The 22,502-nt window shown below is 32.9% G+C and overlaps 4 protein-coding genes, 1 long non-coding RNA gene and 1 pseudogene across 13 annotated transcripts; 3 read left to right on the forward strand and 3 right to left on the reverse strand.

The window, feature by feature from the left end:
- The first annotated feature begins 241 nt into the window (after nucleotides 1–241).
- LOC140989280 (uncharacterized) lies at nucleotides 242–4,115 on the forward strand. 9 transcript variants are annotated; one of them, XR_012177464.1, is made up of 10 exons: nucleotides 242–464; nucleotides 891–1,019; nucleotides 1,241–1,280; nucleotides 2,005–2,080; nucleotides 2,162–2,362; nucleotides 2,462–2,674; nucleotides 2,791–3,194; nucleotides 3,292–3,349; nucleotides 3,440–3,555; nucleotides 3,634–4,115. XR_012177464.1 is itself a non-coding variant. In XM_073458449.1 (8 exons), the coding sequence occupies exons 1-7, from the start codon at nucleotides 422–424 to the stop codon at nucleotides 3,151–3,153; spliced, it is 1,065 nt and encodes a 354-aa protein (XP_073314550.1). In that variant the 5' UTR covers nucleotides 242–421; the 3' UTR covers nucleotides 3,154–3,194; nucleotides 3,292–4,115. The 9 variants fall into 9 exon arrangements, 1 of the variants encoding a protein (XP_073314550.1); XR_012177467.1 differs by having other exon boundaries at nucleotides 3,440–3,550; XR_012177466.1 differs by having other exon boundaries at nucleotides 3,494–3,555.
- Nucleotides 4,116–4,341: 226 nt separating this feature from the next.
- On the forward strand, nucleotides 4,342–6,164 carry LOC140989283 (heat shock 22 kDa protein, mitochondrial-like; annotated as a pseudogene).
- A 278-nt stretch (nucleotides 6,165–6,442) lies between these two features.
- LOC140989282 (putative F-box protein At1g67623) lies at nucleotides 6,443–7,763 on the reverse strand. The gene is made up of 3 exons (XM_073458450.1): nucleotides 7,449–7,763; nucleotides 7,035–7,200; nucleotides 6,443–6,897 (listed from the first exon to the last, which is right to left on the reverse strand). The coding sequence occupies exons 1-3, from the start codon at nucleotides 7,598–7,600 to the stop codon at nucleotides 6,838–6,840; spliced, it is 378 nt and encodes a 125-aa protein (XP_073314551.1). The 5' UTR covers nucleotides 7,601–7,763; the 3' UTR covers nucleotides 6,443–6,837.
- A 3,719-nt stretch (nucleotides 7,764–11,482) lies between these two features.
- On the reverse strand, nucleotides 11,483–12,274 carry LOC140990231 (uncharacterized). Its single transcript, XM_073459831.1, has one exon. It carries the CDS (start codon nucleotides 12,064–12,066, stop codon nucleotides 11,890–11,892), a length of 177 nt encoding a protein of 58 aa, XP_073315932.1. The 5' UTR covers nucleotides 12,067–12,274; the 3' UTR covers nucleotides 11,483–11,889.
- A 3,368-nt stretch (nucleotides 12,275–15,642) lies between these two features.
- On the forward strand, nucleotides 15,643–16,577 carry LOC140989745 (uncharacterized). Its single transcript, XR_012177557.1, has 3 exons — nucleotides 15,643–15,756; nucleotides 16,157–16,218; nucleotides 16,344–16,577. It is a non-coding gene; the product is annotated as an uncharacterized lncRNA (long non-coding RNA).
- A 2,429-nt stretch (nucleotides 16,578–19,006) lies between these two features.
- On the reverse strand, nucleotides 19,007–20,656 carry LOC140990011 (uncharacterized). The gene is made up of 5 exons (XM_073459604.1): nucleotides 20,639–20,656; nucleotides 20,458–20,541; nucleotides 19,992–20,285; nucleotides 19,793–19,894; nucleotides 19,007–19,705 (listed from the first exon to the last, which is right to left on the reverse strand). The coding sequence occupies exons 1-5, from the start codon at nucleotides 20,654–20,656 to the stop codon at nucleotides 19,283–19,285; spliced, it is 921 nt and encodes a 306-aa protein (XP_073315705.1). The 3' UTR covers nucleotides 19,007–19,282.
- Nucleotides 20,657–22,502: the final 1,846 nt, after the last annotated feature.

Below are 22,502 nucleotides of genomic sequence, written 5' to 3' on the forward strand. Positions count from 1 at the left end.
TATTTATTTGTATTTTGATTGTATATATTAATATATTTTAGTTTAATTTGTGTATTTTTCATTTTTTTTTTATAATTCTTGTAAAACGTTATATCATTTTGTAATAAAAAAAAAAAAAACACATATGACACATTCTCGGGCTAAAAAAACTAAAATTCTAGAAAATTAAAAGAAAGTAATTAGAATATAAATACAACGGGGAAAAATAACATAATTTTCTTAACAAAAGAGAGAATATAATTTCTGTACGGAGTAGGAGGAACCAAACAGAAGCTAAGTTAAAATATCGTGTGGAGAAACCCTATTTCGCAACACACTCCTTTCGTCACCACATCTCCGAAGATCTTAGGTTTTCAGATTGCGTTTTTTATTGTTGCTGCTGCTGTTGGTACTTCAAGCCTCACCTTCTCCAATCTCAACGATGGATGCTCAAAGAGCTTTGCTTGATGAACTCATGGGTGCAGGTTAGTTAGATGCAACTTCTATTAAAACCCTAGTGTTTCTAATCTCGATTCGATGTGCCTTTCCCTTTCTAGTTTTCGCTTTTAGTATCTGTTTTTTTCTTTGTTGAAAAAATCATTTTTTGTTAAATTAATTTTTGGAACATAGGTTGCTTATGACGGAACCAAATTGGAGCGTTACGTTTGTAATTTTCCTGAATATGAATTGATATTTACCTGATTGAGTAGAAATATTTGAATCTTGATTTTCTGGTTCGCAGTTTTGTTTTTAGCCGATTTATCTTCATTAAACATATTCCATGTATTTTCAGAATTGTAACATTGTCTGCGCATTTTTTTTCAAGACTCCCCCATTTCAATTTATCCAAACTTTTGGTTGTTTAATTGAGTGGTTTTTGATAGTTCAACAATTTTCCATGGTTCTTGCAGCACGTAATTTGACCGCTGAGGAGAGAAAAGGTTACAGAGAAATTAACTGGGATGACAAGGAAGTTTGTGGATTCTATATGGTTCGATTTTGCCCTCATGATTTGTTCGTCAACACTCGTAGTGATCTAGGTGCAGTTTCTAACATTTCATTCTTGATGCCCCTTATGTCAATTTTTATTTGGAAATTCAATTGAAGATGTTAACGAAATACTTTATTTTTTTTATTTGAATGGTTTATAATTTCTTGGTGAATAAACCAAAGTTTTTCCTTTTATTTTTGCAACTATTTAACTCTTGTGTTTATTTTCTGTTCCATATTATGCTTACAAGTTTTGTGTCTGTTGCAACAGGAGTGTGCCCAAAGATTCATGATCCAAAATTGAAGGAAAGGTAGTGAATGGTTATTGATCTAGAATTTTTTGTCACGATGATTTTCCAACGATGCTCTTTGTTAGTTCTAAGATTTATTCGAGGAAGTTGGGGTAACCTTGAAAATAGTTAAGATATTGAACTTCCTCGTATTTTCATTTCAAACAAATTAAAGGTCCATTAGATTTTTTTTTTAATTGTAGATGATTCATGCATGTCAACTGGTTATACCATAAACCTAGGAACTTGCGTGCAGTTCTTGTCTCGCGTCTCTCTGGGCATCCTTGTGCGGTTCTTGCCTCACGTCTCTCTTTTATTTTTTATTGTTGTTATGTTAATTGATAATTATTTCACAAACTGCTGGCATATTCAAGAAGAATAGTATTAGCTACTTGTTGGCATTAATTATTTTACTATCTTCACAAATCTGAACTTAAGGATTATTTGCAAAAAATGCGTGGATGATTTCTTGAGACATCATATATTTATTTTTGCATTTGTCACTGCATCTATGTTGTTTCTCTGTGCTTGTATCCATAATTGTGCCAGCACTCCCAGTTCAAACTACTTATCGAGGCAATTCAATGGTCCATGGATGCTTTGATACAACTTTAATCTATGAGCTCGAGGACTCCGAAAATTTGGATTCATGGGGGCATTGATGTGATTCCTTTTATATTTTTTTACCAGTATCATGCATATTGTCTTTTCCACAATTGTGATGAGATTTGTTTCTCTTATTTAGTTTTGAGAACTCCCCAAGACATGATTCACATGTGCCCAAATTTGAAGCTGAACTAGCCCACTTCTGTGAAAGACTGGTAGGTTTCCATTTTAACACTTGTGAAATTCAATGTCCCAATAGATTCACGAGATGTGACCGTATTCTATATTAATATTAGGTTTCGGACTTAGATAGAAGAGTTAGACGTGGCCGTGAACGCCTTGAACAAGATGTTGAAGTCCCCCCTCCACCTCCAATTTCTGCTGAAAAATCTGAGCAGTTGTCTGTACTGGAAGAGAAGATAAAAAACCTACTTGAACAAGTCGAGTCTCTTGGTGAGGAAGGGAAGGTGGATGAAGCTGAGGCGCTAATGAGAAAGGTGCTTTTAAGTTTATTCATTTATTACGTGCTATTTCCTCTTCAATTTTAAAAAATTTTCTGGTCTAAACTTGCGGACTTTGATTGTCATGCTTTTCAGGTTGAGATACTGAATATCGAGAAGACAGTTTTGACTCAGCAACCACAGCAGGATAAACTGTTACTGGCAGCGCAGGAGAAAAAAATGGCTCTATGTGAAATATGTGGTTCCTTTCTGGTGGCAAATGATGCCGCGGAGAGAACTCAGTCACATGTTACTGGTAAGCAGCATATGGGCTACGGAATGGTTCGTGAATTTCTGGCCGAGCATAAGGTACGTGTGATACAACTCATGTCTCAATTGAGAGTAATGTAATTACACAAAGTTACATAGACATAAGTACATAACCATATCTTTATACCCCATTTGTTAATTCATACAATCACCAGGAAGCCAAGGAAAAGGCAAGAGAAGAAAGATTGTCAAGGGAGAAAGAAATTGAAGAACGGAGGAAGAAACGAGAGAGAGAACATGAGAGCAGGCACAAAAGTGAATCAACTGACAGGGACAAGTACCGAGACAGGGAGAGGGATCGACTACGTGAACGGGATCGATATCATGAGAGATCTCGTGATAGAAACGGCAGAGGAAGCCGAGATGGGGGAAGAGTATCCGATTTTAAGTACAATAGTTCGAGGAATGGAAGGGAAGGAAGTAGAGATAGATATAGAGACCGTGACAGAAGCATGTCTCATTCCCCCATCAGGCATGGTAACAGGAGGTCATCCAGGAGTCCTGTTCACCCGCGTTAAATGATTGTATGGATAATTTTCTGAATCTGAATGCTGAAGAGGTAGCCATTTTTATGTCCCCCAAGTTTAATGTATGCGTGATTTGGAGTCTCAAATTCTGGTTGTCACTATGAGTGAACTTGTTTTTTGTTCTCACAGCTCTATTGAGACTATACCATGTCCCTTTCATCAATATAATTAGAGGAGAAAATTTGAGGTAGGTATAACCTTATCGTCATGAATCTTTTTGTCGCACTTTGGGTTGATTGATCCATGTATTTTACATGGTTTCCTCTCAAACCCACAGCTTGTATTGTCTGGTTTGAATGGGATCAACTCATCTCAAGTAGTTAAAGAACAGATAACATGTGTTCATTCATAGTACTGCTGCTGATGGAGAACAATTGTTTTTACAAAAGTGAGGTAACCTGCCGGTTTATTTACCCTGTTAAATATATGCCAATTATCACGATTTTGGTTTTCTCTCTTTTGTTTATTTAGATGCTCTGGTGCAAATTCGAGTCCGATCTATTCGGTAACTCTGGTTATTCAACCAAAACACTTGCTTGTGATAGTTGCTTACTCGGACAGCCGTGGTAAACTTTTCTTACCTGATTTGTTTTTCACCTGTTGGACAAGGACTTAATTAGTTCAGCTGTGCTGATACATGGCCTAACATTAATGAAAATATTAGTCGACGATTTCAAGTAACTGCTTGGATTGATTTAGAATTCTATGAGATATACTGGATTTAAAAAGTCAAATGATTTCCTTCTAGTGTGATCTGAGGTGAACACTCAACAGGTGGCGATCAAGGACAATTCGTATTCCCCTCATAATTCATTTTCTGCACCTCCAGTGTGGCAATCTAAAAATTTACAAGGTTTTTTAGACCTGGGTTCTTCATAGCAGTTACATTCAGGCCACCTTTTGAGCATGCTCCTATTTAAGATTGTTAGAAAACGGACAATCTGTTTTCTACTCATGACCTTTTTTTATGGAACAAGGATTGTGAGAGGACTGCAGTCGGTAACATCTGTTTTCTTGTGGTCGAAAAGTAGGGTTCTGTAGGAATAACTTCTATAATGATTGTTTGTTTGATATATAGAACCGATTCTTTTATACTAGACGGCGCTACATCTGCTTGTCTCGAGCCATCTGTGCTCTCTACAAAAAGTTGTGATACTCCCTCCATTCAAGCATCGAATTCGATTTCAGTTGTCTTTTGTTGTTGATTCGTTTCAATCACGTTGGATTGGATATAACAGTTAACGTGTTATCAGCACGGTACCGTCTCGGTAGATAATCCGTGTAAAAGCACTCTAGAAAGCTGGTTCTTGATGAACACAAAGAAATGAATGTGTATTAAGATCTCGTTTTCGTTTTCCATGTTGTTTTACCCTTATTAATCTCATACTGTATACCTCAACATGTTTTTCATTCATTAAAGTTACCATCCCTTTATCCAATTCAATTCCTTTTCATATCCGGAGGTAATCATATTAGCTTGAAGTTGAGAGTAAATTATGTTTGCAGCGCAAAATGAAAAATAATGAATATGAAGTGGTTAATTGAATATGGCAAATTAAACCTCTTCCGAATTATATATAGAATAAAAGCTCACATTTTTAACAGAACATCATTTATTTGATAAGAGGTCTCTTCAGTAACGTAAGTTAAGTAATGAAAAGAATATTGCTTTAGGCATCCGTCTATTCTATTAAACTTCCTTATTACTGTATATACAAACAATAGAACAAATATTATTTGTAAAGCAAAAGGTCTTTCCAAAATATAGAATCAAATAATTCGAATGTTGTCCAACATCTTTGGATTGGGTTCGGGTTTGTGGCCAACCGGAAATATTCGAAACCTAAAATATGGGTAAAGCCCAACTGTAGCGGATATCGTACGATTAAACCCAATAGGCTTTCGTAAGGTATAGGCCCAACTAAACGTCGATGGGAATGATTCACTCCATCTCGACGACACTCTAGTAACTTCTGCAGAATTCCCAAATAACCACCCTCATTTCTCGAGTTTTCTTCTCCCCCAAGCTTTCCACCGCATCGGCAATGGCGTTTTCACTGGCCTTGAAGAAGCTCGTTTCCTCCGGTGTCCTCTCAAGGACCCTCCGTCCACTACGCGCTGTGGCTCACCCCGACTACTGACGGCTCTTCAACTCCAACGCATTCCGTGAGTACGATGCGATGAACGTGACTTTGATATTGAAAGTTGTAGACCGGATCGCCGCGTGTTCTTACATTTTTCAGGTAATTTTTTTGCTTGATAAACCTTCTACTGTGTTTTGAGGAGCTCTGTTTCGTGTTGCTGTTTTTGTGGATGGTTTGGTTTATTATTGCCGTATTTAGTTGATCTGGGTTGGAATTGACTTCTATTTTTCAGCATTTCTACTTTCTAGGTATTAGGTTGTAAATTTTAATTAGTAGGAGGTATTTCTGCTCGCGTATTCTCCTCTTTTTGGTCGCGAAACTTATGTTATCCTCTGTTCATTTTACAACACAAGTAAGCTTTCGAACTGCATGTGATGAAGATAGTTTAAATTTTTTGATTGCGAGCAAGGTGCTGTTTAGTTGCTTGTGTTCGTGAAAAATCGAATAATGACAGCAAGTATCTATGACTGTTGACTTTCTCAGCCCATTCTCATCACGCAGCAGCCTGAGCCAAATCCTGAACATGATGGATCAACTTGTGGAATCCCCTGTAACTTCAAGCTTAAGAAGAAACTGGGACGCTAAAGAAACAGCTGACGGTCTTCATCTGCATCTGGACATGCCTGGTCTGAGCAAGGAGGAAGTCAAAGTCTCGATGGAGCAGAGCACTCTGATCATTAAAGAGCCCGAAGACGAAGAGACTGTGCAGAGGTACAGTAGCAGAATCGATCTTCCTGAGAAACTGTACAAGACTAATGAGATCAAAGCCGAGATGAAGAATGGGGTTCTCAAGATTTTCCTACCCAAAATCAAGGAAGAGGACAGAAGTGATAAATGGGCTTTCTAGTTGAAAATCATTTCACCCTAGAATCAATTTCTTTTATCAACTTGTTTATTTGTCTATTGATAATTCATCAGTTTGCATATCATTACAGTACATGAAGACAGACAGTGATGTTAAGGTGAAAGATTAGCTTAAAAACTATGTCTTTACCACTTGTAATTTTGCTCGACTCTCACCTTAATATGTGGAACTCATCGAAAAAGAACAAAGATAAGAGGCAACAAAATAGTCAACTCGAAATCATATATTATATATCTATTTACTCTCTCCATTACAATGTCTTCAAGAAAAAAATAGTCATTTTTTATCCAACATATGTTACAGAATAATCACCAAACTGATAATCTCTGTATTACAATTATGGAAACCCACAAATAGCGCTAATCTCCCTGTCCACACAACAAGCTTGACATTGCAACTCTGCATCCATATCCCTCCACCCAGATCTCCAGTGGTTTTGATGTCGTATTTGGCAAAAGACGAGCATCCGATTCAAAATGGGATTTTTCACCCACATTCGCCTCAAAGATTGCATCAAACTTTCACGATACAATGCTAATTTTCGTCTCAGCCATGTTGACTTTTGCATGTTACTAATCATTTCAATACCCTTGTCTTTAAACTTGTTATCATCACTTAGAATCAGCATGATACAAGTGAGATAAACTGCACCTACATGCCTTGCATCTACGCCTTGAGTAGATATTTGCAAGCTGATTCAATATCTGCCCGTTTGAAGAAGTCCGACTGAATCAAAGAAAGAATTTTTTTTGAAAATTAATGCATGTCTGGGTATAATTTTGGCTCAATTACATGATATATAGACAAAAGAGACCAACAATAATTCAAACGCAGATCAAATACAAAATATTAAATGAACTTACAATCGCTTGTCGATACAACAACTCGGGATTTTCCGACTTCCAGCATTTGTTCAAGAAAACTTGTTGCTCTTCGCTCAAAGGTGTCCAAGAATCTATGAACTTTTTGTCCAGGGACATATGATGGTACACATGCGAATCCTCACCGATTTCTTTGAAAGTTTTACAACTGTGTAAGAAACATCATAATGTTAATCATTAACATATATCACTTATAAAACAAACAACATCTAGAAACTAGAATACCCTAAAACTTTTGAAAACTACATAATGTGGATTCTTTGATCCGTTTTTTAAGCAAAACTTGAATTTGATATGAATCATTTAGATTAAGAAAAACACATTATCTTTAAAATCCTGATTCGGATTTCTTGGATCAAATCACACCACCTTAGAATCATTCACATAGATACATACCTCGACTTGGCGTTGATTATATCAATAACCGAAGATGCTGCTACTGGAGCCAAAACTTCGCCGACCAATTCATTCGGAAGTATTTCAAATCTTGAAACGATAGGTTGAATTTTCCCGAAATATTGTCTGGGTCTCCTCGTAATTCTTGGCATGGCTGCAGGCTTCAAATTATTCCTTTTTTTTTTTTTTAGCTTTCCACGTTAACTTTTATTGCTTTTCTTTTGGTATTGCTTTAATCTTGTGAGATGGGAGTGTACTCAGGAGGAAATAAGAACAAGAATTTCTAGAAAATTAGAATAACATGATGTTGTTTTTATAGTAATCAACAATTTCATGTGTTCGAGTCCTTTTAGGTTTCTGCATGGAAACATATTTGAGTTTGAAAAGGAATCAACTTGATTGTGACAAGATTTCTGTGATCTTCATTTTATTCCCATGCATTAATTCATGTCCATTAATTTCCCTAAAATAAGAAATATAGAAAATATACTTAATTGTTAATTTGCTTCAATACAATCAACCGTTTTAGCCTTCTCAACCCAAAAAAGAAAAAAAATTAGGATTTGGTTATCGACTTTTTAAGAGTTTGAGCCTTTGCCACTAAAAAAAAATGTGTAAAAAAAACTAAAATACATGGTTTATAATAATTTTAATTTTCTTTTTTCAATTTTTCTCATGTTTCCTCAACTAATTATTAATTAAAAGAATAAGAGTATGAGGCTTTTCCAAGCACCGTCATGAACAAGACAAACGAGATTAAAACAAAACTCACAATATCTTAGATTTCTTTATAATTTAAAATCACATAAACTATATATTCTGGTAGTATATATATCTGTTCTATTTTCCGTTTATGGGTCTATTTTTTTCCCACTTTCCCACTGCTTCAACAAATTTTAAATGATGTAATATTAGCGATTTTTACTTATTATTCAAACATTATATATAAATTATAAATAATGTTTATTATGATTTCTTGATGATTTAACATAAATGAAGACGATGATTTAATCTATTAATTTATTCGAAGATAGGAAATTTGGCGCCACGGAACAAAAGAGATGCACCACATTTACACATTTATTATACTAGTAAGAAGTACGTGCGATGCACATTGAAAGTTGAAAATTATATCTCAAAACTTATATTATTTGTAAGTGATAATAAACATAACACATAGAAAAAAATATGAATTGAAACAAACTCAAAAAAATTGTTTATTCATCCACACATTTTAATTAGAGAGAGTAACAAAAAAAAATTAGATGGAGATGAAATGATGCAGAATATATAGATAATACAACATATGTCAATTCAAATTTATAGTTTAACCACTCATCTTATATCATTGTAACATCTCATGACTAAATATATATCATATAAATAAATAGTAAGTACAATAAATAAAAAAAATAAATAACATAACACTTTAATTTGAAAATAAAAAGAAAATGACAATCAAACAAATAAATTAAATGAACTGTGTTCTATCATTCTTTTGCACCTACTTATATGCAATTCTTTGAGAAAAAATGAGGCCAAAACTATGATCTCAAATGCAATTTAAAAAAATATTAGAATTTTCAATATTAAGACCTTAACAATTGACGAATACTCCAAACAACAATTGCAATAAGATGGATCCTTTGTGAGTTTCAAATAAATTAAAGAGAGAAATAATGATTATAGAATTTAAATCGTGATTGACATTAGCATTTAATTTGACATTCATTGTCATTGACCTATTAATCTAATACTAAATTATGTTAAAAAATTAAAGTTAATAAAAATAATATAGAATACAATTTCTATATATATCTTATGATATTAGAATTTTAAATATGTCTCTAAGAAGTCTTTCGATTTATGTAGATGATTTGAGATTTCCATAATTATACAACTAAAGCTAATTAAAGAAAGATAACAGATGTGAATGGACTCAAAATATATAATATTTTTTGTTCAAATTAAGTGTTTATTGAATTTTTTTAGTTAATGTTTGATTTTATTTTTGTCAATATAATTGTCATTATATATGAATATGTAAATAATTCTACAAATGCAAATAAATTGTCTTATTGTTATAATTGAGTACTATTTGATAATATATAATAATGAGGAGACTTATATAAAATAGAATCTATAAGTGTAATTAAAACAATTAATCATTCAATTTATTTTATTTATTATCAAAATTAGTGGGAATAAACTAATGAAAAACTATAAAATATGTTGGTGTTAAACTTCATATTATTATATACTTATCATGCTATTCTACTATTTAATACATCATTATTTTTTTCGAATATCTTCTTGTGATATTATAATTTATTACTTTATAAGAAACTACACTAAAAATATAATTACAAAATTTCATTAAAATCATAAAATAACATGTAGAAATAAAATTAAAAAGATAAAATATTTAAAGGTAATATGAAGATGAATTATTTGAGAGAATTAATATAAGAGTTATATTTTATTCTTGAAGTGATATAAATCACTACAATCAACGTATATTGTAGTGATAATTTATTAACATTTGTAAGACTATTAATTATATATTATGTGGAATAATTAGACAACTAATTAATTATATATTAAGTGGAATAATAATAAAATTTTGATATTTCATTTTTGCTCTTACAACAATTAAAATTTTTAAAAATTTTGATATAAAAATTAATTTTTTTCATTAGTCGGTTCGGGTTGGGGATTCGTCTCACCAAAATTGCTCTGCGAGACGGTCTCATATGAGTTTTTATGTTAAATAAATAGTATTTAAAGAAATAAAAAATACACGAGAAAGTTAATACACTAATATTTATATATTTTTTCAACGTTTCATGACATTATTAGAGGGTTGTGATATCGTTCAGGGGAAAAATACCACTATCGAATTCTCGCAATAGCTATTTCTTTACCATGCCTAGATGTAACCAAGACCGTCAAGATACTCAGACTAAACTAAATATGGCAGCAAAACAGGCGGCTATTTTGGAGAAAGAACTCCGGAATATCCAGTGCTAATTGATTTAAAACACAGAATTTATTCACAAACTTCAATTTAAAACATGAAACGGTTTTCCATCTTGATTCAATAGGGTTTCTGGCTCCTCTATGGACATTGTCACATGCATTCAAGTTGGCATTCGAAACACACGAGTTGATCGTCTAAGATCAGCTTCTGCCTTCTGGGAAGATCCCAGGAACTTATTTTTTTCCGTCATTGAACTTGGCTGACAATTTAATATGTTTTTTGTTGGATCAGAGCAGCAACTTTTGTATTTCATGGCCAAGGCATCCGCGCTTTAAACAAGACAAAGACCGAGCCTCCTTGGGCCTTGAGTCCGGATGTACACCCAGTGGATTTCTAACTACTCTGTTTTTTTAAGGTGAATGAAAACCTCAAAAACTATGTCCACCACTTTTAACTTCCCTTGCTCTCACCAAATGAACCTTAATATGTCAAACACATCCTTCATACAATAGATCCCACCATATACTAATATACACAAGCAAAAGAAGAAGATGAAAGGGAACAAAATCTTCAACATGAAATCATATCCTCTATTATTCTATGTAAGCCAACTTATGCATATTAATCAGAATGCATTTTGTCAAATCAAATAGACTCCCATTTCTATGTATCCAAGAAAACATAGAGCCTAGAAGGCACATCAAAACTAATAAACAACAACTAAATTCATAGAGTTTAGTTGCATAGAAACCTGCAGCGGTGCTAATTAATGAAGGCGGATGACTTAGAATCAGTGAGCCAATAAAACCGGTCACCATCCAAATTAATGAAGAAATGGCAATTGCATTAAGCAGAATTCAAATCATATGCCCATTTGATCAACACAATACATAGAGTACAAGTGTATTATACAAAAAATATTGCCTATAAAACCAACAAGCATACAAATCAAGAATAATGCAAATGAAGATCACATGGCCATTTAATCCACAGGATATATATAGTGAAGTATACACGAATTCTAAATGTCAATAAGACCAGAGACTATCCCAACAAATCCAGAAAATGGTGATCAATTTTTACTTGCATCACAGAATTGCAAATCACAGTGCCATTTGATCAACATAGTATGCAAAAGATCAAATTAGCGTATTACACGTGAATTTCTTCCATCTACATTTATGGCTGATAAAAATTTATGGCACCAACCTTCGGTTGATTACCGTGCTAGTAGAATCTAAAACATGGTAAATTCGTTGGCTAACTAATTTGAAGTTTGAACAATAACTCAAGCAGTTTCCCTTCAGTTACCATTCCTATTTCCTACAAGTCGATCAAATTCATAGATCCGAATCACAAAACAAGACTATTTTTTTTCTCTTAAAAGGGAAAAAGAATCATACAGTGGATGTAATATGTAATCAAATCTCTCAACCCCATGTACACCCATATAGTGGTTGTTCAAACGGCGTCGTTGCCGGATTTCTCGGGCTTCCGGTACTTTTCCTCGACTTTCTTAGCAGTAAAAAGGGTATCATTGACGACCTTCTTGATATTGGGAACGTCGTAATTCTGGGCAAGGTAGATTCCGCAAGCAGTTCCAGCTATGAAGAAGAAGCTCCTCCTTATGATACCCATCACTCTTCGCCACTAAAAATTAAATGAAAAAACAGACAGAACTAACGTGTTGTGTGCTTCTCGACGGGAAGACTTTTCGAGATATTCGAGCAGCGACACGGGATCGCCTCTCGCCGACGGCGGGGGTTGCTGAAGTGCTCGGACGGGGAGCCAGAAAATAGCTCGCGATTTCGGGAAAATTCGTTCTCCGCCTGATGGGCCAGCGGTTCTCTTTTTTGTTTTTATTTTAATTTAATATACTTTCTTTAACTAACAATTAACTTAAAACAAAAAAATAAATACAAACACTTCAATGATTTCTTCACACTCTGCTTTAATCATAAATATCCCTTAATGATTATTTTTATTAAACTTCATTCTTATTTTAAAATTTGATAAATAAATTTATTCAAATATAATATATCCAAGTCGTTAATTTCGTTTTAGATTTTTAAATTTTTTAAAAAATAATATATCAAAGTAAAAAATTACACTCAGTATGATCAAGTGAAGCAAGTGGCATCGAAATTGAGGAATGAGAAAGATTTTATAAGCAATTTTTTTTTTTATATATTTTAAAAAAAAATCAGATTATGATGTTTATTAATATTACAAATCAGATAACATGTGGGGAGAAAAATTGAAGCCTCGTGAACGATAATCAAAACATAACTCCAAATCTATTCGTACATTAATATGTTATATGATAAATTAATAGTATGTCAGTAATACGAGGATTATATTCGTACATTAATATGTTATATGATAAATTAAATTCTACAACTGGTCAGATATAATTATATCTCAAACTAGACTCTCTATATCTCATTAGAGTTTATGTTTACAAAGAATGTATAAAGTAGGGGATAAAGTTTCAAACAATATTGTTTTTAAATAAAAATAATATAATGACATTTCTAAAAATCAATTTGAGAATAAAGTAATTCGAAACTGATGTAAATTTTTAACATGTATTTGGTAAATCCCGAATATATGTATAGTTAACATGTAAATCACGTAAAACTGTAGAAAACTGCATACAGACTCAAACATAGAAGATAAATTGTCTATGTTATGATTTTAGTTTTTAACCTTAACGGTGTTAATCACTAGATAAACTTCCATTTATTTCTTCATTTTTTTAAAAGTGTTTTTTCCCCCTACATTTACACCATTTTTTAGAAGGGGTAACTTTTTCTGAAATTTTTAAATTTTTTCTTCTCTAAAATTAATTATTAGATCTGAGTAGCATTCCAAGATAAGGGCTAAATTATTCTTCTATATATATATATATATAATCCCATTACAATATAAGTCATTATATATCCATTTTCACCTTTTTACATTGAATTAAGGTGCAAATTAGCAGCAAACACGGCTGAAATTTGGAGAAATATAACTAGACAAGAAGATGAGGCCATCGACACTTTTTGCTAAATGTTGTCATCATGTTTCTTGAATCCTCAATATTAAATTTAAATTGCAAGTAATCAAGGGATTTCCTCATGCACCTATGGTTTTGAACTAGTCAAAAGAGCTCGATTTTTATTTTTATTTTAAATTTGGGAAGAGGTTTGTTACAACATGAATTGGGCCTCGAACATAATATAATTAAGACCTTTCTACAATTATGTCAAATGGGGTTGTAAGCAATTCACTTAAGATAGAGCTTCCGGCTATAAGTCATTAACGAATAATTTCCGATCTCGCATTATGTCAAGTTTATTTTTAAAAACTTTTTTCCAAAAGATTCGATTATATATCGTTTGAGACTTGGAGGGAGAGGAGGTACGGTAGCTAACCCTCCTGATATAGGTAGAGAAGGAAGGCACGGAGAATTTCCAAAAGTGAAGTTTTATTTCCTTGTAAGTGTAGCTGTCGGAGAACAGGAACGTGTACTATAGATGCTTCAAGTTTCTATCTTTAATCAAAATTTGTGCCTATATTACATAAACTAACAAGGATAATACATAAATAAATGGTGGAACCAAGTAGGGCTTACTTCATAATTAATCAGAAAAGTCACACATCCATGGAAACTGATACATATGAAAGGCAAACGGACATGCAGAAGAGTCAGACGTAGGTTGAAGAGGTTCAAGCAGGAGAAGACAAATAAATAGTAAAGAACTGCACAAGCAAACCAGACCAATTCATTGATGTTTGATCCAATTACAAACATGATTTAAGGAATATATTATTACATATTCCTGCAAGTTCAAAACTAATCAATTAATTAATTAATTTAATTAATATAGGTAATAGGTGAAATCCGAAAATCAGGTGAATTTACTTGGAGACGATCTAACTTCACAAAGATCATATTTTTCATGACCCAAAAAAAGAAAAATATCAATTGAAGTGCTAAATTTGAGTTGTCTTTTTGCCTTGGAATGAAAATGGGACCGAACAGCACTGTTGAAAAATGTGCACAAGACAAGGCATGCAGGCAGGCAGGCAGCAGCTCATACGAAGCTTGTGTCTTATCCATCACGGCAGTCGATTTTGTCTTTCATATTGCCCACTTTTTATTTTTAGCCAACATTTTAATTTCAAATTTTAAGTGATGCAAAATATTGATTTTAGTAGTACTAAAGATAGTGTGATCGTTTTAGTCGTATATTTTTTTGTTGAATCAGTTATAATCTTTTAATTCAACAATTAATTTTAGTTTATTCTCGTCTGATAATATATTTGATTTTTATAATTACATGATCAAACATATCATAAAATTTGAACAATATTTAAAATCTATATTAAAAATTAGATTTCCAAGAGGAGAAGTTGGTGAAAAATCCCCAATCAAAAACATTTCTTTGGGTTCAATCCCTACCCACAAAATTGTGGTACTATGTCATACAAATTGTGGTACACTTCATGTGAAAATGTGATACACTTCATGTGAAAATGTGATACTAAAAAAATACCCAAAGACTGAAGGCCAATTTCTCGTTTCCAAGACCCTTAGACTGAAAAATATATAAATTGTTGTCCGTAGAAAATCTAAAGTTATAGAAAAAGCAGTAGTACAACTGAAGTAATAATATATTGGGCTCCAATCCCCGTAAAATTCTCCCTTTCACTATAAAACCGAGTCACCTCAAATCAGTCACTCGAGTCGCTTTTATATTTCTGATATTTTCTACTGGAATTTGTATTATTATTTTCAGAGAACATATATATATTTTCTCTGCCGTCAATAAATTATATAATAATGATGGCTAGATCTTATTTCTTTATTTTGTATTTTATTTTATTCATGCATGCATGCAAATGCAGTGCTCGGCCAATTCTGAATATTCGTCCACCTCACGAGGTAAGTTTATTTCTGAATTTTCTACATAAATTAATCGATAGATTTTAAATGTTTAATTCAATTTATATGAGTATTGATTTGGCTTGGGAGAAGATGTGAAGAAACATTGCCCCATTTTCATATTTTTGAACATATTTGTTGTCATAATTATATATGCAACTCAAATCTTTTGACCAACACAACAACACATCGTCGAGTTATTATCGTTTTCTTGGTAGTAACATTAATTGTTGATCCTCATTGATAAATTAGATATTCATTTGTTCCTTTAACTGCTCTGCAGATTCAAGAAAAGTTTGAACTAAGTCGCAACTCGAAAGATTTGGAGAACTCAAAAGCAAAGGAAGAAGAAGATATCCTTCACAAGAAAAATGAAGGCACAAGGAACAATTCAGGTGTACTAGCTACACTCAAGCCTATCAATCTATATATAAAAACTAATAATCAAGAAATGTAGCAATAAAATATTTGGCATGCTTAAATTTTGGATCACTAATCTCGAGCAATGTGTGTGCGTGTGTTGTATTCATTTATTAATATGACATGCATAAAAAATTCAATTCAAAACTTAAACGTACGGATGTTTCATCTATCTTACATCGGAAGAACTTCTCTCTATGTACATAGGAAAGTCATTGGATTGATGTGGACCTTACTAAACCTTAATGGTTTTTCTATTCAGGGAAAAGTTCTCTCGGTGTAGCATAGAGTTTATCGCATAAATTTTCTTTGAGGTTTTATATAATCCCCAAAATAAAGTATTTCATCTTTGACCAATTCTTGGGCATAATGCAGGAAGTGATGAAGAATGGGAGTCTTGGGTTCACAGTGCCATGATGAATACAACAAAATTAGAGGTAATTTCTAAACAATCTATTTTTTTTACATAAAAAAATAGATTTTTTTATAAAATTTTATTATTTTTTAAAAAGTATTCATTTAAAAAAATTTGTGACAATATATATATATAATGTGTATGTAGGGTGAAAGGGTGTCACAGCCACAACTCAAGGGAAGAGTAAAATCACTGAATTCATCAATTTTCAGTGAAGAAAATTTAATAGTGACGGACTATGAGCCACCGCATCGGAAATCTCCTATTCACAACTAATAAATCCGATATTTAATTTTAATGAATTACTTTTATACAAGTTTTATTTCTTAAAGATGCTTTAAAGTTTGTCATACACAAAACAACATAAGATTGCTCTTTTAGTCTCTTTTTTCTTATTTTCCCACTGTTTATCATATATTTGGCGATATATCCGTGCTTTGATTGGTTATATTCGAAAGTTAATTTCATCATTTGTTAGTCTATTTTGCACTAAATGACTTCATGTTAGTGTTATGATATTACGGTTCATATTCACTTTTATATGCGTACGTCATAAAATACTTTTTCACAGATGACCCAAATAAGATATTCGACCCACGAAATTGATTCGTGAGATCGTCTCACAAGAGTTTTTGTGTTAAGATAATTGACATTCAAAGCTTCTTAAATTAATTAATAACAAATTAATTATTAATATCGGATCGAGCTCGAGCAACGTGTGGCATGACGAAGGATTTTGCTTTTTTCTCATATTTTGTTTATTTCTCAGTAGAATTCATTCATCAAATTAGTTGTTGAAAACATCAAAATATAAAATGAAAAATTGGGATTTTGGTCAGGTAAGTTATTTTGTTTTGGATTTTATTATATATTTTTTAAAAAATTTAGTTTTCATTCAGTAACTTAGATTGTTTTGGTTTTTGTCATTTTTTTTTTGTCAAAATCATTAAATCCAACTAATATTATTAATTCGACATCAATATTCTCCTAACTAGCTCATGTAGCTATAATAAAACTATATTACATATAACAAAATCTCTCTTTAAAAAATCTATATAAGCAAATTGAAATTTTTTTCCTCTTATTTAATTTTGAAATATTGGGTGTCGAACAATTTATTTTTCAATTAATTTTTGCTTAGACGATGAAGTTTAATTTGTGTAACATGATTTTTATTTGCACCATAAGAGTCATGTAAGAGAGAATTGGTACCATATAAGCAATATTGGTTTAATGTTTTCCTGTTAAAAAAAAGATAAAAACATTCAAATTATTGGATCAAAAGTAAATTTTAACACGTTACATGATTAAATCAAAACGATGACAACTTACAAAACTAAAATGTCAATTTTCCCAAAATAAAACATAAATCTAATTAAAATGAAAGATAACCTTTGATTTGATAAACATAACTAATTTCATTGGCTCCTCAACATTAAATAATTTTTTGAAAAAACGAACATTTAAACTTTTTTCCTTGCATACCTGATACCACGTTCATGTAAAATAACACAAAAACTCCTGTTGAAACTTTAATCCTGGATTGTGATGAAAGCTTCTAGTCTTGAATTTTATAACCAGGGAGAACAGAAATACAGCACATGTGAATGAATGACTATGAATCAGCGATTGTAACCTCAACCCCTACACCAGGTTCTATACTGATTGAAGTGATCTGCTTAACAACGTCTGGGGAGCTGAAATGGTCAATCACTCTAAGAATAAATACCAATGCCGCAAATTCAACAGTTTAGAGAGTTATACTTGCATCGTTTGGATTCATCAAAAAAACGAATAAAGAAAATTAGTTCCTGTACAACAAAAGTACCTCAAATTGTTCTCCATGACCTCATGGGAATGAAATTGCTGAAAAGTATATTTACCAATTGCCACAGAGAGAAATGTATGCTCAAATGCTATCGAAGGTCGAGAGAAAGGGCGGCGATGGCGGGAGGTCAGAGCGGGGAGTTTTACATCTTTGAAAGCAGCATTGATACATCAAAATTTGTTAATGAACTTCTACACTAACTGTTTTTTGCCAAAAAAAATTTGCCCCAAGTAATGATAAGACAGGTACATCATCTTAGATTGTCATATTATGAAGAAATTAGGGAATAGCAGTTCAAGGGTTGGTCTAAATTCAAACTTTTTTCAATAAATTTAAAGAGTGAGTTGGCCTAAATGATAACTTGTAACGCTATTTTGTTGATGCTTTATGGAGGATTATGGTGAAAAATCTCTATTTGTTTTGTAATATGTTGTTTGTGTTTTGTTATTATTTATGGTAATATAAGCTTCATTCAGGCCAAACTCAGTCTATAAATTTATTGAAAAAAGTTTGAATTTAGACCAACCCTTGAACTGCTATCCCCTAATTTCTTCATAAGATGACAATCTAAGAAAACAGCAATTGCTCAGAGTTGAGGAGCATCACATACAGCCTTTCAAAATGCAAATTGATAATTTAATAAAAATGAGACATACACACTAAAAAAAAAAAAAAAAACTAAACCGTCGCTATTGAACCGTTTTTAGCGACGGTTTTAGGAAAACCGTCCGGAAAGTCATCGTCGCGAGCTATTTACGACAGTTTTTCAAAAATCGTCTCTAATGAGCCAACCCATCACTAATTAACGACAGTCTACTTAGCGACGGTTAATTCTATAAAAAAAAATTATTACTTTTTATAATTTATTTAATAAAAATATTTTTTTTATTATCTGTACACATTTGTAAATATTATAAACCATTCGATAAAATAAACGAACAACAATATTAAATTATGCCATAAAATAGAAAAAACAAAATTCATAAGTATCAATAAATACATATGTAAATGTAATAAAAGAACTAAGGAGACTGTCTCATCATCATCATATGCGTCCTCGCTATTGCCATCACCGTCGTCGTGACCAAAGTCCTGTGATGGTGGGATGTACTCAGGCGAGTACATCAGGCCCTTGTCCGAACGTCGACGATGTGATGATCCAATTGCGTATGGATTATACAAATGTGATGACCCTGCTAAAGCGCGTCCTCTGCTAGATGAGCCTCGACCATACAGAACTCGTCGGGATGTACGTGGGTTAGGATGCGTGCTGTGGCTGCGGTAATCCAGCGACGAGTTGACGTACCTGGTCCTCCAGAATCGTCATCCTATCCTTCAACGAGGCATTCTCATGTTGGGTCGCCTCCAGAGTGGTATGCGTCGCCTCCAGGTCGATACGGAGATGTTCATTAACTCTTTTCTGTGTCTCCCACTCCTCTCGCATCCTCTCCATATCCTGCGACCCTCTGCTCGAACGGCTCGAACCACCACGTGGACGTTGAGCCATCTGATCCGGATAGAATGTGGAGGCCATGGAACCGCATCCATACATTCGTCTCTTTTTCGGTCCACCGACGACCATGCTAAACATGTTGTTCACCTCTTCTGAACTAGGCTGACTAGGAATCGTCCCATCGTCAAGAGGTGTCAAAGACTCGTTCATGTAAGCCTGCATAGCTTGCTGTTTCAGAAAAAAATATGTTATTTAAAAACAATATTTCGTAACACATTTTAAATTTATATAATTATAATAAAACATAATACTTACATCGACAAGTCGTGAACGCTCGTCCACAAACGATCCGTCGTCGTGTCGATGTGTGTGAACATATAACTCCCACGACGTAGGATCTCTACCATGTTGTTCTCGCTTCATTATTAAATCGATTTTATGTAATTAGAGATGATAAAATCATATATTTTCATAATAACCACAATGTTTAATAATAAAATATTAACATACTTACCAATTTCTGGCTATGTCCGCTGTAAGTCTTTGAGCCACCAACGTGCTTTGTAGTCCCAGTGCCAGGTCCTGCTGGCTCACTATTCCTGTTTTTCTTGTTTTTGGCTGCCCTATCCAGCCACCTCTCCTCATTCCATGCCAACATCCATGAAGCCCATCGTTCGTTGCTGACTGTTTGCGGATGATGACCAGCACTCCTCCACGAGTGAACAGTGCGACGATACTGTGTAGCTATGTTCTTGTACCATAGATGTCTGATGGTAGCGTCGAGATGATCTGGCCATTTATATTTTTTCTGCAAATGAAATGTAAGACAACAATAATTTGGATTAATTGTTATTATGACTTAAAATTAAGTTTAGAAAAAAAAATTATAACGTAAAGCAATTAATAAATTTGTAATCTATATAACAATACTTACAGTGAACTCCTCTCAATACCACTGTCGTTGTTCTTTAGTAACATACTTCCATGAATAGCCTTCGTCGCATGTCTGAAACGAAAACTGTGCAGTAAGGAACCGCATAACCTTGTTGTGCTCCGGCATAAATCTGTTATCAAAGTTTTTAAAATTAACGACAACAATTATATAAATTGATTTATCAATAAAATGATAATGAAGAAACAAAAAATGATTTTATAACTTACATGCCGTCTGCGACCCATATTAGAGTACGACCATCAACCGGAAAGGATCCGTGTAGCTGCTTCGCCATATATACGTACAGAATCTATATATGCAACTGATTTAGTAATTACGTGCACAAAATAAAATATATTTTATCCAATTACAATTCAATCATAAATAATTGCAAATATTACAAACGACTCTACACCAACACAATATTCACTCGTTAGAAATCCATTCTCCAACTGATGATACATCAAATTTCTATCGTTATCCATTTTACTTAAAAAATAAAAATAAATCACACATATATTTTATTCAATATTTTATACAATTATTAAATTTGTTATTATTTACTCATTCGTTAAAAAGTTTAATACATGCAATAAAACAAATTAAACTATATATCATAATCTGTAAATCTGAAACACGTTCCAACACTTAATTAATTAATATATGATATAAAAAATTCTAATATAAACAAGATATAATCATATTCGAAATCTGGAATTTCGAGCTTTTAACACCTCAAGAACGGAATATAATCTAGTCGCTACAGTCCACAGCAGCACGCCGATATACAGCTGGAAGCGAAACAAGAAATCGAACTGAAACTTACAAAATGAACTCAGCCAGTGGATATTTATAGACATTTTGCGACGATTTTCATAAATAGCGACGGTTTAAAAATATTAAAGAAAAAATGGGCTGGACGATGAGAAGAGAAAGGGTATTACGTACTATTTCCAAACTGGTGGAAGCTTCTTGGTCTTCTTGTAGCAAGACGATGGATCCTGCTCTCCGCCAGAACCAGCCTAAATTTGGAGTCCTCGTCCTTCCTGTTTTCAACACAAAAATTTATTTCGAATTGGACAGGTTACATCTGGAGACAAGATTTTGAGCCTGTTGGGGGGGAGTTCTCTTGTAGGGAAGTGCTGAAGCAGAAATACCTTTGCCGAAATCAAACAAAACGTAAAGCAAACAATAAATTTGAAGATACAAGAAAATTAAATAAAGAGAAAATAGCAAATTCGTGGATTGAGGAGAATGAACGAGTACCCGCGGCTGTGCGTACGACCCACGGTGGGGGAGCTCGGCGATCACCGAGGAAAGTGGGAGGCCTTGGGGTGGCTGAAAGTGAGAAGCCGCTGGCCCCGCTAGGGATTAATTTTGCTGCTTAGAAAATGGGCCAGCCCAGTTCAATTTGAGATAAGATTTGCAATTTGGCCTTGTGGGCTTTGTGACTCGCAGGTCCAATTTTGATCCATTTTTGGAGAGGATGTATTGGACATTGTGATGTATATTTTGTTTTATTCTTATATATTTATAAGATATTATTTATCGAAAATATAATTCCATATAAAAATTTTATGATGTTGAGATATTCATCAGTAATTTTGATGAATTATTTTTAATCTATATACCATATTTTGGAAATTACCATGGATTCAAATATAATATAATAGGAAACTACTTTTGTGGATCAAATTAATTAAATCAAAAGTAATGATCATATTCAAGATATAAAAATAAAATAAAATAAAATATATGGATTTGAAAGATAATGTTAAATAATACGAATTTATTTATTTTAACTTTGAGATAATTTGATATTTTCGGAAAGAGTAGGTATCTTGTGAGACGGTCTCACAAATCTTTATCTGTGAGAGGGGTCAACCCTATCAATATTCACAATACAAAGTAATACTCTTAGCATAAAAAGTAATATTTTTTCATGTATGATCTAAATAAGAGACCTGTCTCACAAAATACGACCCGTAAGACCATCTCACATAAATTTTTGTCTTTTGGGAAATGGCCACAAACATTACCTAGCATTTCATTTAGCGGACTAAAATTTTGACAACTACAACTTAAGTTTTT

The sequence above is a fragment of the Primulina huaijiensis genome, chromosome 12, assembly GCF_012295235.1.
Source record: "Primulina huaijiensis isolate GDHJ02 chromosome 12, ASM1229523v2, whole genome shotgun sequence".
Classification (NCBI taxonomy): Eukaryota; Viridiplantae; Streptophyta; class Magnoliopsida; order Lamiales; family Gesneriaceae; genus Primulina; species Primulina huaijiensis.

Bases quoted from the DNA above. Each gene is read 5' to 3' on its own strand.
- LOC140989280 (XM_073458449.1), top strand. From the start codon at position 422: ATGGATGCTCAAAGAGCTTTGCTTGATGAACTCATGGGTGCAG. The intron at 465-890 runs GTTAGTTAGATG...TGGTTCTTGCAG, and splicing joins TGATGAACTCATGGGTGCAG to CACGTAATTTGACCGCTGAG. The intron at 2,363-2,461 runs GTGCTTTTAAGT...CATGCTTTTCAG, and splicing joins CTGAGGCGCTAATGAGAAAG to GTTGAGATACTGAATATCGA.
- LOC140989282 (XM_073458450.1), bottom strand. From the start codon at position 7,600: ATGCCAAGAATTACGAGGAGACCCAGACAATATTTCGGGAAAATTCAA. The intron at 7,201-7,448 runs GTATGTATCTAT...TTTCTTACACAG, and splicing joins ATAATCAACGCCAAGTCGAG to TTGTAAAACTTTCAAAGAAA. The intron at 6,898-7,034 runs GTAAGTTCATTT...TCTTTGATTCAG, and splicing joins TGTTGTATCGACAAGCGATT to TCGGACTTCTTCAAACGGGC.
- LOC140990231 (XM_073459831.1), bottom strand. From the start codon at position 12,066: ATGGGTATCATAAGGAGGAGCTTCTTCTTCATAGCTGGAACTGCTTGC.
- LOC140990011 (XM_073459604.1), bottom strand. The intron at 19,895-19,991 runs GTAAGTATGTTA...TTAATAATGAAG, and splicing joins GCGGACATAGCCAGAAATTG to CGAGAACAACATGGTAGAGA. The intron at 19,706-19,792 runs GTAAGTATTATG...TTTCTGAAACAG, and splicing joins AGCGTTCACGACTTGTCGAT to CAAGCTATGCAGGCTTACAT.